The 15,059-nt window shown below is 44.5% G+C and overlaps 2 protein-coding genes across 2 annotated transcripts in view; one reads left to right on the forward strand and one right to left on the reverse strand.

Moving 5' to 3' along the window:
• Nucleotides 1–532: 532 nt before the first annotated feature.
• LOC139406153 (major facilitator superfamily domain-containing protein 9-like) lies at nt 533–6,910 on the reverse strand. Its single transcript, XM_071148639.1, has 6 exons — nt 6,565–6,910; nt 3,895–3,982; nt 3,390–3,433; nt 2,608–2,737; nt 2,114–2,323; nt 533–1,758 (listed from the first exon to the last, which is right to left on the reverse strand). The coding sequence occupies exons 1-6, from the start codon at nt 6,649–6,651 to the stop codon at nt 878–880; spliced, it is 1,440 nt and encodes a 479-aa protein (XP_071004740.1). The 5' UTR covers nt 6,652–6,910; the 3' UTR covers nt 533–877.
• Nucleotides 6,911–10,399: 3,489 nt separating this feature from the next.
• LOC139406154 (transmembrane protein 182-like) overlaps nt 10,400–15,059 on the forward strand; it is a 7,968-nt gene continuing 3,308 nt past the window's right edge. Inside the window, exons 1-2 of the mRNA XM_071148640.1 lie at nt 10,400–10,558; nt 12,371–12,467. Of these exons, the coding sequence (XP_071004741.1) occupies nt 10,400–10,558; nt 12,371–12,467 (256 nt within the window). The remainder of the gene's footprint in view (nt 10,559–12,370; nt 12,468–15,059) is intronic.

Raw genomic sequence — 15,059 nt, forward strand, 5'->3', positions numbered from 1 at the left:
ACCCGGTCTGTTTGGGGGACTGAAGTGGGGAATAGCCATGCTGATGATGACCCGGTCTGTTTGGGGGACTGAAGTGGGGAATAGCCATGCTGATGATGACCCGGTCTGTTTGGGGGACTGAAGTGGGGGGAAGAGAGCGATGCTGATGATGACCCGGTCTGTTTGGGGGACTGAAGTGGGGAATAGCCATGCTGATGATGACCCGTTCTGTTTGGGGGACTGAAGTGGGGAATAGCCATGCTGATGATGACCCGGTCTGTTTGGGGGACTGAAGTGGGGAATAGCCATGCTGATGATGACCCGGTCTGTTTGGGGGACTGAAGTGGGGAATAGCCATGCTGATGATGACCCGGTCTGTTTGGGGGACTGAAGTGGGGGGAAGAGAGCGATGCTGATGATGACCCGGTCTGTTTGGGGGACTGAAGTGGGGAATAGCCATGCTGATGATGACCCGTTCTGTTTGGGGGACTGAAGTGGGGAATAGCCATGCTGATGATGACCCGGTCTGTTTGGGGGACTGAAGTGGGGAATAGCCATGCTGATGATGACCCGGTCTGTTTGGGGGACTGAAGTGGGGAATAGCCATGCTGATGATGACCCGGTCTGTTTGGGGGACTGAAGTGGGGGGAAGAGAGCGATGCTGATGATGACCTGGGTCCTATCGGTGCTGTGATGTCATCACATCGAGACCCAACCAACAGAGCTGGAGTTGTGGCTAAAAAAAACAAACAATGGAACCACCCCCAGCTGACACGTCAACAAAAACCAACCCCAACAGTTCTGCATCAGTTCTGTCTCCAGTGCTGTTGTAGTTTTGACCCTCTCTCATTCATTCACTCTCTCATTCATTCACTCTCTCACTGTGAGTGACTCAGAGTTATGCCTCTTTCCTCTTGCCCCTCTCATCCCATTTTGGCACCCTGACCAACAGCAGGACGATGCCCGCTAACGCCAGCCCTACCCCCAGAATCGGGGGCCCACAGGGACTAAACTCCTGGGCCAGCCCCGAGAGTAGGGGTGCGAGCACGCGCCCCACCGCGGTCACTGACTGCCCCGCCCCGATGAGTGTGCCGCTGGCGTGAGCGCCCCCTTTCTGCAGTACCAGGTCAGTGATGCAGGTGCGCCCGATGGTTGTAGAGATGGCGATGAAAGTGGAACTTAACAACACGTGCCAGATACTGGGCGCTACGGCGTAGAGCAGGATCAGGCAACACGTGAGGACCGAAGAGTGTAGCAACAGCGCCGACATGTTGTTACCGTACAGTTTAGTGATGGGTCCCACCAAGAACCCGGCTAGGGCCCCCAGGGTAGAGCTGTAGCTGATTAGATAACCTGTGGCTTTGGGCTTCAGCATGAAGCGCTCCTCCATGGCCAGGGAGAAGTTACTGTAGTACAGCATTATGGCCATGGCCATGAGCAGACGCACCAGGAACAGGTCCCACATGTCTGAGGAGGCCACACTGCTAATCTTGGAGCCCACCGAAGAGAGCTGACGCCAGGCAGAAGGGAGCAGGGACACCTCCCCCCAGTCCAGATCCCAGCTCCAGCTCCTCTGGTTCTTCTCTGGAGCCACGGATCCCGTGACCGCTGCCGCCGGCGCTGTAGTTTGGTTGTCGCTGTTGCCTTGGGAGCAGTTTTGCTGTGTTGAGGTGAAGTGGTTGTCGTTGTCGTGGCAGCTGGCATTGCTAGCGCTGCTGTTGGAGTTAGCATCGGTGCGTGGGGTTAGTGCATCGCTCCAGGGAAGCAGCCAAACTAGACCTGGATGGAACACAACAAACACAAGGTTAGACAGCACACATCCCATCCTTCCACATCCACAAAGTGGCTAGAGTTAAGGTGTGATGTAGAATTGGTTGGAATTGGGAATACCAACATAAGTGCCTTGCACACCCTTTGCCTACTCTCCTGCTCCTCCCCTCTCTCTCCTTGCCTCTCCCTCCCTCCCCCATCTCCTCTCCTCATCCTCACCCCCAGCTACCTGTGTTGAGGAGGAAGATGGCGGCACAGGAGAAACCCCACCTACCTGCGTTGAGGAGGAAGGTGGCGGCGCAGGAGAAACCCCACCTACCTGCGTTGAGGAGGAAGGTGGCGGCGCAGGAGAAACCACACCTACCTGCGTTGAGGAGGAAGATGGCGGCACAGGTGAAGGATGCGGTGTAGAAGCCTCCGTCATGTTCAGTGAGGTAGCCCCCCACCACGGGTCCCAAGATGAAGCCCATGCTGGAGGCCACGTTGAAGTGTCCCATCACTAGGGGGCGCTCCACCTCAGACACCAGATCAGACAGCAGGGCCCGGCAGATGGACAGGGAGTGCTTGAACAGGCCTGGAGGACAGAGCGAGAGGGAGTGGACACATGACAGAGAAGTTGTTTTTATGTTTGTGTGTAACAGAATGTTAATGATCAATTATGTTTTTACTGACAGTCACGGTGCATTTAAAACATCAAAGTATTTTTTTGTTTTTACATACCTGAACGATTCAGACTCAGACTCAGACTTCAGAAGTATGGCAGAGATCTTTCGAGGCTAAAGCCTCTGAAGAAAAAAGTCTCCTCCCTGACTCACCTAATTGTTTCTACGTCCCCCTCTCCCCCCCAGTTTGACTCACCCACAGGGATCCTAGCCAGGAGAAACAGGGCGATGCTGGTGGACATCCCCAGCAGGCCGTAGCCCAGAGCACTCAGCAGCAGACACAACAGCATAGAGTACCGCCTCCCCACCACGTCACTCCAGCTGCCCTGCCGATCACAACCACCATCATCACACATAGTACAATGAAATCAGAGTCAATTGAATTGGCTGTTTTCTGGATGTGGCCTGTGGGGATTACCACAGAGACCTGGCTGTTCCCTTCCTCCCTCCTTCTTCCCTCCATCAACCCATCCCTCCCTCCCTGTCTGTTCACTTGGGCCACAAACGATTCCTTCTCCTCCTTTAATTCGTCTCATGACCCCTGAGATTTAAACCAATTTCAGTAGACTGTTACGGAAGGGGAAGTGCCTCTCACAACTCTACTCTGAGAACCTCTGTCTCTCTTCAGAGGAGACCTCTCTCAGCATACAGTATCAACCTTGTTAAGAGACGTAGATTCAGAGGAATTTGTGGATGTTCATGGAGTGTTAGTGGTTAGTGCATGGTAGAGCATCAAACTCCAGGTCACTGCTGACGTCCTATCAGAACCTCAGATGTTGACATCGTTGTGGAGACCAAAGGACACAAACACCATGTCAGGTGAGGTCTTAGGGGTGTGTGTGTGTGTGTGTGTGTGTGTGTGTGTGTGTGTGTGTGTGTGTGTGTGTGTTGCTGTCATACCAGAAACACACTGGCGTTCAACAAGACATACAGTACCACAATACTACTGTCTGTCTTCAGAACACCGTCAGTACTTACCACTATAGTGCTAGAGAAGAGTTGTAGGATCCCATATGTGGAGCCTGAAACATAAACCAATGCATTAGGTACAGATTATGACCCATTCTGAATGTTGAACTGTTGTTTATAGACCAATGCTAACAGTGGTGAGCCGCTAGCCGCTAGAGATATTTATGATTACAGCTTGCCTACGATGTAAGCCGCAGTAGCACTTTGCATAAGCTATCAGACCCTGTGAACTCAATCAGTGCTCACAATGATATGAAATGAGTAAGTATATCAGCTGGTGATTTCACATGCAGAGAGAAAGCTTATTTAGCAGAAAAAGACAATTCCTTCATCTGTTGTCCTCACAGGTCCATTTGTTTCATTCAATATTTCATGCAATAAGTGTATTCTTTAGAATTTCCCAGGTTGGCCAGCTACAGCTAAATTATACCACCACTTCTGATGTATGAAAACACATGACACTGATGTGAACTCTCCTGTTTTTTCTGGTATTATATCTTCATCATCTTCATACCTACTAAGCCTGCCACGGTGGGGCTGGCCCCAAGGGCCTTGACATGGTGACTCAGCAGGGGAATGATCAAGCTCACCCCAAACAGGTCCTGGTGAGGAGACAGAGAGACAGAAGAGAGACAGGAGAGAGAGAGAGAGGGGGAGAGAGAGAGAGAGAGAGAGAGAGAGAGAGAGAGAGAGAGAGAGAGAGAGAGAGAGAGAGGGAGAGAGAGAGAGAGAGAGAGAGAGAGAGACAGAGAGGGAGAGAGGGAGAGATAGAGAGAGAGAGAGAGAGAGAGAGAGAGAGAGAGAGAGAGAGGGAGTGAGAGAGGGAGAGAGGGAGAGAGAGAGAGAGAGACAGAGGGAGAGAGATAGAGAGGAGGGAGAGAGAGAGAGAGAGAGAGAGAGAGAGAGAGAGAGAGAGAGAGAGAGAGAGAGAGAGAGAGCATAGACTGAGTGACTGCAGCAGGTGTTCTTTTAGTTCAAACACTGTTGAGCTACAGCAACGACATTGTCATAGACAACACATAAACAACAACCACAACAAACACCCAGGAAGAAGTTTGTAGTGTGGAAATGTAAGGTGAATGAAGTTGTCATTCAGTTTAGAGTGATTAACACAATGCTTGTATTTTAGTTTTTCCTTTCTGTAACACACATGATTTCCAGTGATCTATTTGTGACACTTGTTTGTGTGTTGGTTGGCGGTCACTAGACTTGTCACTGACTGCTATGGGTTGTTCTCATTTCCTTTGATAGTAATTGACGCCAGAGCTACTGAAGGTACCAGGACTGAGAACAAACTGATTATTATTGTACTGATGACATTGTGAACACTGTGATTCTGTAGCAGGTGGAAAAATCACTGTCTTTTGTCTTGAACATTTGGTACTGTCTGATCAGTCCTTGTACCTTCAGTCTAGTGACCTTCAACCAGTACACAAATGAGTGTCAAGGTCATTATAGTAAACATAAACTGAAATGAAAAATAATCATCCAAAAACAATTTAGTAAACTGAAATAAAATAATTAACAAACCCGTTTGAAAAACTACAACTATACTGAAACTATTATCTATGACTTCAAAACAAACTAAATTAAAACCATCATGAATTATGTTCACTTTTAGCTTTTGGGGGAAGAAATCGAATGAAGTTTTCAAGCTTTTTTTTCTGATGGCATTTTCATGCGTCTGAATCTGGCGGGTGACATTGAGATTGACTTTATCATTTAAAGGTGGACTCAGCGACCACGTCATGGTGTGGTGGTCAAACTAAAGCAACAAAGTCAGACACTACTCTGGTTTTCCAACAGCAAAGGTTCAGATCAACATGGCAATGTTGCCATTGTTTAATAAAAGGTTTTCTTTATAATGTCGAAGTAAACATGTATCTAACCCTTATATGACACAATCACAAACTCAAATCATAATATTTATTTGTATTGCTTTTAATCTTTTTAATGAATATCTTATTAACACTAGCTGTCTGTGTAGGTACCTATCAAGTAAACACAGTGATGGGTGTATGGGTGTACACATTGTACAATCAATTAGACCCTTATGATTGGTTGAAGAACTGCTGCTGAGAACTTGCATTTGACTGCAGTGAAAACTTCATGACCTTTGATCACTTCATTTAAAAAAAAGTTAATTTGCTCTCGCACAGTAAAATAGTATTTGCACATGTGCACAGGGGCGCTTCACCCTACTACAACGTGGCAGATGTGAAGACCCTGATCTTCTCAGAATAACAAGTCCTTCAGAGCAAAACACAGATTTCCAAGGACTGGATTCTGCTGGACAGGTTTTTTTGACAGTGCTGTGATGGGACTCAACCCGTCTCTTATGATCAGCTGGAACAGCATTAGTGACTGGCTGCAGAACAATCCATTCATGCATTTTTTGGCAAATGCAGGCACAATGTTTAATACATTTAATGTATGTTGTGGTTTCATATATGATGGAACCGCCTAAACCATAATCAATATTTGACATAGCATAAAAGCCCATAATGTCATGATATAGCCCCTCTAAAGTTAAAAAAAAATGATGTCATCAGCAAGCATTTACCTCAACTATCAGGTTCAATGTCCAATGTGAGAGCACTGCTCGCTCTCTCTCTTTGTCCCCCTCTCTCTCTCTGTCCCACTCTCTCTCTCTCTGTCCCCTCTCTCTCCCTGTCTCTCTCTCTCTCTCTCTCTCTCTCTCTCTCTCTCTCTCTCTCTCTCTCTCTCTCTCTCTCTCTCTCTCTCTCTCTCTCTCTCTCTCTCTCTCTTTTAGACTCCATAAGATACACTGTTGCTAAAATTCTAATAGTTTGTCTAATTTCAGTTTATGTAACAAAAAAATCATATATCGTGTAGATAATCATTTTACCATCTAAACTGCTGTGAATGATATTTTCCATAACCAAATATATCGTATTGTTAGCTGTTTGAAGCTGCTGTACAAAACTGAAAGTAAAAGATGCAAAAAACTAAATGTAAGAATAAGAGACATAAAAATATCGCACATAGAACAGATCTACCGCTTCTTAGACTTGCTTTCAATGGCAATTACATATTTATAACTCATACTGTATTTCTATGTGAATTTGGTCGGGTCGCCCAAAAAGTTACGTGTTTAAAGCGTGACTTCAATACTTTCGTGTTCAAATGTAACCTTCAAAAAAGGTTACAATGTTGCACTTACCATGAACCCCACCACATAGATACATTGTATAATCCGTGTTCGTCTCCTTGGTATTTGATTTAATATGCAACATTTTGCGTTCTTCATTCTCCCGCAATGACAGCACGCTACGGGTCGATGCGGAAGCGCTTACTGTCATCTACAGTGCCGATCAACCATAGCGAAAAACACCCTGCAGTCTCGGGAATATTCGCTTTCTTCAGGGGTGTTCGTGTTCAATTTAACTTCCAACCACCTCAATTCAAACTTTTGAGGATGTACCGATATTGTCATATTTGGCAGAAAGTAGCGTCCATTTAATCAAAGTGGATTCATTGAAGCGTCATGTGGATGATTGACCTGCTGGGCTCTAGTCTCGTCCCATTTGGCGCACCGAGAGATCTACCAGGTGGTATCGACCTGATGTCAGACAGTAAGCCAAGCGCTGTATTTAATATCTGTCAGTCGTTCTAATACAGCAACTCTCTCAGCAAGACTCTCAGCTGGACTCTGTGCTAGTATGCATACATTTTGTGTGTCTTGCTATGACTGCGTAAACGTGTCTGCAGTTGTTAAATCATTACTTTAACAGTTAGTGTGAAAGTAACGTGTGTCACTGCTGAGGGAGATGGCAGGCGCGTGAAGGCAGGTGTATTATTTACAGCTCGGTGTTCAGTGTTGAGCGGTCGACTTGAAAACAAATAGATCCAGAATATTAAGCATAAACTAGAATACACTTTTCTAGTAAACACTATTCTCAGTGTACTACAGCTATTTATCTTTGTGCTGCTTTTGCTGAAAAATGACATGTTCTGACTGTGCAAGGATGGCGCAAAGCCACATCGTCACAGGTAGATGCACTGATTATTAACGGCATTAATAGTATGCGATAGGCCTATAAAGGCTTTCGTTTGTGATGGTGTAGTAGATGTTTAAATAAGGATGTTTTATGGTTGCTTCTAGTCCACCTACTGGACGTGGCTGGAACATTAAATGCTTCCCATTCTCACTACGCATTCCACTTTTCTAGCGTGTCCTTAATCGCAGGAAAAACATCAGGGACAGACTGATATTCTGCAAAAGGTACAGCGATTGGACTGCTGAGGACTGGGGTAAAGTCATTTTCTCTGATGAATCCCCTTTCCGATTGTTTGGGGCATCCGGAAAAAAGCTTGTCCGGAGAAGACAAGGTGAGCGCTACCATCAGTCCTGTGTCATGCCAACAGTAAAGCATCCTGAGACCATTCATGTGTGGGGTTGCTTCTCAGCCAAGGGAGTGGACTCACTCACAATTGTTCCTAAGAACACAACCATGAATAAAGAATTGTTCCAACACATCCTCTTCTCCCAACCATCCAGGAATAGTTTGGTGACGAACAATGCCCTTTCCAGCATGATGTAGCACCTTGCCATAAGGCAAAAGTGATAACTAAGTGGCTCAGGGAACAAAACATCGATATTTTGGGTCCATGGCCAGGAAACTCCCCAGACCTTAATCCCATTGAAAACTTGTGGTCAATCCTCAAGAGGCGGGTGGACAAACAAAAACCCACAAATTCTGACAAACTCCAAGCATTGATTATGCAAGAATGGTCTGCCATCAGTCAGGATGTGGCCCAGAAGTTAATTGGCAGTGTCCCGTCCTGACCTTAGTTCCTTTTTATGTCTCTATTTTAGTTTGGTCAGGGCGTGAGTTGGGGTGGATATTCTATGTTTGTTCTGTGTGTTATAGTTCTAAGTGTTTGGCCTGGTATGGTTCCCAATCAGAGGCAGCTGTCAATCGTGGTCTCTGATTGAGAACCATACTTAGGTAGCCTGTTCCCACCTGGTGTTTGTGGGTAGTTGTTTTTCTGTATTTGTGTTTTCACCATACAGAACTGTTTCGATTTTCATTTCTTTCCCTCACTTTGTTATTTTGTATTTTTCGTGTTCTGATATAATAAATTTAACATGGACACGTACCACACTGCATTTTGGTCCGATCCTTCCTACTCCTCATCAGACGAAGAAGAAGTTAGTTACAGACAGCATGCCAGGGCGGATTGCAGAGGTCTTGAAAAAGAAGGGTCAACACGGCAAATATTGACTCTGGGCATCAACATCATGTAATTGTCAATAAAAGCCTTTGACACTTTATGAAATGCTGGTAATTATACGTCAGTAGTCCATAATAACGTCTGAAGACACTGAAGCAGCAGACTTTGTGAACATTAATATTTGTGTCATTCTCAACACGTTTGGCCACAACTGTTTTTTTTATCCAGTTACTTTCAAAGAGGGAAAATGGGGGATAAAAATATCTGTTTATTTTGTTATTAGAGGAGATGAAATAAAAGTCGATAGCACTGTGCTAATTAGGCTGTCTTCCTATGTTCTCTGTGGTAGCACTGTGCTAATTAGGCTGTCTTCCTATGTTCTCTGTGGTAGCACTGTGCTAATTAGGCTGTCTTCCTATGTTCTCTGTGGTAGCACTGTGCTAATTAGGCTGTCTTCCTATGTTCTCTGTGGTAGCACTGTGCTAATTAGGCTGTCTTCCTATGGGCGATGTGCTAAATATCCCTGTGTGTGTCTGTGTGTGTGTGTGTGTGTGTGTGTGTGTGTGTGTGTGTGTGTGTGTGTGTGTGTGTGTGTGTGTGTGTCTATGTGTTATATATCCCTCTTACATGCTAATGAGCAGCAAGCTCTCCTCAGTTCCACTCTCATACTCAACGAGACCAATAGCTACAGACTAGCTTTGAAAATAAAACCCTGTGTGTGTCATGTGTTTTGTTTGTAGAGTAATAATGCCTTCCAATTATATAGTGCTTTTCCAAGTGCTCAAATCACTTTGCATTGTGTGTCGGTAATAACCATTCTCCAATCAGAGTTGTCACTCACTACTATACCTGTGCTAATGTGTTAAGTGTGACATTACATTGCAGTTGGCTGTGCTGCCAAGGCCAATGAAACAGTATGGATGCCAGTGGAGTCCTTAATGAAAATGTTAGAGGCCCTGGTCGTCCTATCAGCCAGATCTCAGAGATGTTCGGCCTTACCTCATCTCTGTCTCTGCTGTCAGGAAGTCAAGTGACACCTGTGGATCCCATGGAAGTGACGCATGAGGACACATCCTATTTTCACCAACCCCTCCACATCCCACCATGGGGGTGGTGGCTTGGGGTTGTGAGTGTGTGTGTGTGTGTGTGTGTGTGTGTGTTGGTCCCACCATGGGGTGGTGGCTTGGAGTTCTGAGTGTGTGTCTGTTGGGTTCAAACTTGCAGGACGCAGGAATGCCTTACTCCTGCACCCCCTCCCTCCCAGATTCTCTTGTGCATGAAGGGGGTGGCCAGTTGCTGGTAGATATTTCTGTGCCTGAATCCCCCACCCCTACCTCGCCCCAGACCACTCCTGTGACAGTGGGGAGAGTGTGTGCAGCAGGCACCTTCAATAAGCCTCCCATAATAGCACAGGGGGAGGGATCCACGCCACTGTCAGTTTCCCGGTTGTCTTGACCAGCCCAGCCCAGTCCAGCCCAGCCCCGTCCAGCCCAGCCCAGTCCAGCCTGGTCCAGCCCAGCCCAGTCCAGCCCATTCCTGTCCTCAGCAGCCCACAAACAGAGAAGAGAGGAGCCAGGATAAGACAACTGTTGGACAATACACAGCAAAGTGGCATTCTTCCATGGAAGAAGAATCGTAGCTTGGACTATTGCAACACTAGGAATAGAAACACATACCTAAAGTGTCTAAGTGGACCCAGCATAGACACACTCACTCCGACTACGTGAAAATACAGTTTTTGATTTCTGAGAGGGATTACACACACAGGGCTAGTTGATTGGTCTCCATACAGTGACAGTGTGTCTGGCCAGTACAGCACTATGAAGCTGAGTGTGGCTCTGTTCTTCGCAGGGCTGTTTGGGGCTCTGGCGGCCATGTTTGTCCTCCTCTCCTTTGGGACGGATTACTGGTTCCTGGCTTCAGAGACATGTAACAAAGAAACTAACGGAACTATGGGACCTTGGGCCTCCGCCATAGAGGTAAGGAACACTTTATCCCTACCTATATGTACATATCTACCTCAATTACCTCGTTCCCCTACACATTGACTCAGTACTGGTACCCTGTGTATATAGCCAAGTTAAGTTATATGCACTCATTGTGCATTTATTAACTATGCTATTATTTTGAAATGTTTATATTATTTATATATTTTTCTCACTGCATTGTTGGGAAGAGACTGTAAACAATCATTTCACTGTTAGTCTACACCTGTTGTTTACCAAGCATGTGACAAATAAGTTTAGATTTTATTTGAACATGTAGGTCTGGTGAGGTTTTTATGCTTAACATATTGTAGTGCAATTTTACTTTGTATTTACAATAGCCCACGAATTACCTGTGCAAGGCAAGGCCTCTCTTGGATGTTCCTAATCCGGTTCCTCCTGTCTCTTTATACAGTGGGGAGAACAAGTATTTGATACACTGCCGATTTTGCAAGTTTTCCTACTTACAAAGCATGTAGAGGTCTGTAATTTTGATCATATGTACACTTCAACTGTGAGAGACGGAATCTAAAACAAAAATCCAGAAAATCACATTGTATGATTTTTAAGTAATTCATTTGCATTTTATTGCATGACATAAGTATTTGATCACCTACCAACCAGTAAGAATTCCGGCTCTCACAGACCTGTTCGTTTTTCTTTAAGAAACCCTCCTGTTCTCCACTCATTCATTACCTGTATTAACTGCACCTGTTTGAACTCGTTACCTGTATATTTTGGTGGTAGTTTCTCATGGGTGGATGGTCCAATAACTCTTTCAGTAAGACTTGAACTGTGTAGGGCTTTGGTATATATACCTACCTACTGTAGGGGCTGCTAGTGTAATCAGACACTTTTTAATGCACTTGCTCTTCAACCATCCAGCGAATGAGACATATTGGATTCGCAAGTAATAGAAATACAAACATCAGTATTTACAACCCCCCAATACTACCCACTATAGCAGATACAGGTCATCACGATAAGCAATGACACAGGAATGTCTGCATGATATCTACACTATCAAACCACATTCACTGTATATAATATACCATGCACACTACTACACAGAGATATATGATCATTCATCAGTGTCCTAATGAGAGAGAGAGAGAGAGAGAGAGAGAGAGAGAGAGAGAGAGAGAGAGGCATGAGAAGGAGTTTTTTTCTGAAGGGTAAAGGTCAAAACAGAGAAAGGTATAGTCTATAGTAGGACAGCAGAACAGGAGAGAAAGGGAGAATAGGAGAAAATGGGGGAATGGGAGAGGAAGGGGGAATAGGAGAGAAAGGGGGAATAGGAGCAAAAAGGGAAATAGGAGAGAAAGGAGAAATAGGAGAGAAAGGGGGAATAGGAGAGAAAGGGGAATAGGAGAGAAAGGGGTAATAGGAGAGAAAGGGGTAATAGGAGAGAAAGGGGAATAGGAGAGAAAGGGGAATAGGATAGGAAGGGGAATAGGAGAGAAAGGGGGAATGAGAGCAGCTGTTTAGTGAGTAGAGGGGACTCTCCATGCTGACAACCCCATAGAAAGTTAAGGGTGCTCCCTCAGTGTGACCCTTCACCTTAGAGTCACCAGCTTTAGTAGTAGCACCATATACTCTGACAACATTCACCTGAACCAGCTGGCATGGGGCTGAGAAGTCATTAGCTGATTCACTAGGTATTTTATAAGAAAATAACAGGTAGTATGTAAAGAAGAAGATAGAATACGTTTATGATGTGTTATTATGTCATTGTTATAACTGTAACATGAAGGCTTTATGATGGAGTGTTCTACTAATGTGTTACTATCATTATCTTCCCCCCAGCGTCGTCCAGACACCACCTTCTACCACAAGGGCTTCTTTTGGAGGTGCTCCTTTGGGGGAAACCTGGACGACCACACCCTCTTTAAGTTATGGATCAGTAAGTCAGATAATATTGCACTGCGCTTATTCACTACTTGTATAAAGTAGAACACTGGGGTCTTTCAAACCTATTACTTTCTTTAATTGACATGTTGGCCAGTACAGGGCCAGAATGAAACAATGCAAACAGTTCATGACAGCAGAGAGGGAGAGACGAAGCGAGAGGTTTCACTCTCACCAAAATCTGTCCAAAATAAGCCCAATGCGTTTCTATGGGTTTATTTTGGACCTAAGCTTGTCACCTGCCTTCCCACCTTTGGGACAACGACTCCAAATGTTAGGGCGGAGACATGAGCCTCACTCATTTATCTAATGTGACTTCTTGATGCCTTGAAGTGGTATGAGACCCCTATCATGTGATATTATTCTTGGGTCATGTGACTCAATGGAAAGGCTGCATGTGCTGTCATTCAGTTCCGTTGTCATCTGATGAGATTTGTTGACAGTCTCTAATAGGCAACTTCCAGGGAGGGTCATTGTCCCAAACACCCTCAAACTTTGGGAATGACCCGGAGAGGGTCTGCTGAATTCAACAAGGCAGAGGAGAGTGAGAGAGCAGAAAGAGAGTTAGAAGAAATTTAAAAAAGAGAGAGTGGAAATGAACAACATTTGATGCAATTATCAAATGTTTCTGCATTTGATAAAACTGTAAGACCATGCCAGCTTGTTCTCTGTTTAGATTCCACTAGTACATGCTGTCTTTGTATTATAAGGGCCCTTGATGAGGAGAGAATGATAATGCCAGTGTCACAAACCCCTGGGCAAAAACTGGTTGAATCAATCAATCAATCAATCAAATGTTTTATTTGTCAAATGCGCAGAATACCGTGAAATGCTTACTTACAAGCCCCTTTAAGAAAATATAGTTAAATATTTACTAAATAAACTAAAGTAAAAACATTGAATTAAAAAAGCAACACAATGAAATAACAATAATGAGGCTATATACAGGAGGTACCGGTACCGAGTCAATGTGGTGGCTATATACGGGAGGTACTGGTACGGAATCAATGTGCAGGGGGTACAGGTTAGTCAAGGTCATTTGTACATGTAGGTAGTGGGTTCGATTGCAGGATCAAAATGGCCAGAAACAAAGAACTTTCTTCTGAAACTTGTCAGTCTATTATTGTACTGAGAAATTAAGGCTATTACATGCGAGAAATTGCCAAGAAACTGAAGATCTCATAAAACGATGTGTACTACTCCCTTCACAGGACAGCGCAAACTGGCTCTAACCAGAATAAAAAGAGGAGTTGCAGGCCCGGGTGCACAACTGAGCAAGAGGACAAGTACATTACAGTGTCTAGTTTGAGAAACAGACGCCTCACAAGTCCTCAACCGGAAGCTTCATTAAATAGTACCTGCAAAACACCAGTCTCAACGTCAACAGTGAAGAGGCGACTAAGTTTACATACACATTAGCCAAATACATTTAAACAGTTTTTCACAATTCCTGACATTTAATCCTAGTAAAAATTCCCTGTCTTAGGTCAGTTAGGATCAGCACTTTATTTTAATAATGTGAAATGTCAGAATAATAGTAGAGAGAATCATTTATTTCATCTTTCATTTCTTTCATCACATTCCCAGTGGGTCAGAAGTTTACATACACTCAATTAGTATTTGGTAGCATTGCCTTAAACAATTTAAACTTGGATCAAACGTTTTGTGTAGCCTTCCACAAGCTTCCTACAATAAATTGGGTGAATTTTGGCCCATTTTCTGTAAGATTGAGGTCAAGGCTTGTGATGGCCACAATACCTTAACTCTGTTGTCCTTAATCCATTTTGCCACAACTTTGGAAGTATGCTTGGGGTCATTGTCCATTTGGAAGACCCATTTGCGACCAAGCTTTAACTTCCTGACTGATGTCTTGAGATGTTGCTTCAATATATCCACATAATTACGATTACAAAAAGTACTATCTTTGTCCACATGTGCAGCTGCAAACCGTAGTCTGGCTTTTTTGTGGCTTCTTGGAGCAGTGGCTTCTTCCTTGCTGAGCGGCCTTTCAGGTTATGTTGATATAGGACTCGTTTTACTGTGGATAGAGATACTTTTGTATCGGTTTCCTCCAACATCTTCACAAGGTCCTTTGCTGTTGTTCTGGGATGGATTTGCACTTTTCACACCAAAGTACATTCGTCTCTGGAGGACAGAACGCGTCTCCTTCCTGAGGCTGCGGCTGCGTGGTCCCATGGTGTTTATACTTGCGTACTATTGTTTGTACAGATGAACGTGGTACCTTCAGGCATTTGGAAAGGATGAACCAGACTAGTGGAAGTCTACCATTTTTTTTCTGAGGTCTTGGCTGATTTCTTTTAATTTTCCCATGATGTCAAGCAAAGAGGCACTGAGTTTGAAGGTAGGCCTTGAAATACATCCACAGGTACACCTCCAATTGACTCAAATTCTGCAAATGAATTACTTAAAAATCATACATGTGATTTTCTGGATTTTGTTTTAGATTCCGTCTCTCACAGTTGAAGTGTACATATGATAAAATTACAGACCTCTACATGCTTTGTAAGTAGGAAAACCTGCAAAATCGGCAGTGTATCAAATACTTGTTCTCCCCACTGTATATATA

Source organism: Oncorhynchus clarkii, chromosome 3, assembly GCF_045791955.1.
Source record: "Oncorhynchus clarkii lewisi isolate Uvic-CL-2024 chromosome 3, UVic_Ocla_1.0, whole genome shotgun sequence".
NCBI lineage: Eukaryota > Metazoa > Chordata > Actinopteri > Salmoniformes > Salmonidae > Oncorhynchus > Oncorhynchus clarkii.

Coding starts and splice junctions, on each gene's coding strand:
- LOC139406153 (XM_071148639.1), bottom strand. CDS start 6,651: ATGAAGAACGCAAAATGTTGCATATTAAATCAAATACCAAGGAGACGA. Junction 3,983..6,564: donor TCTATGTGGTGGGGTTCATG/GTAAGTGCAACA, acceptor TCTCCTCACCAG/GACCTGTTTGGGGTGAGCTT. Junction 3,434..3,894: donor CACCGTGGCAGGCTTAGTAG/GTATGAAGATGA, acceptor TTTATGTTTCAG/GCTCCACATATGGGATCCTA.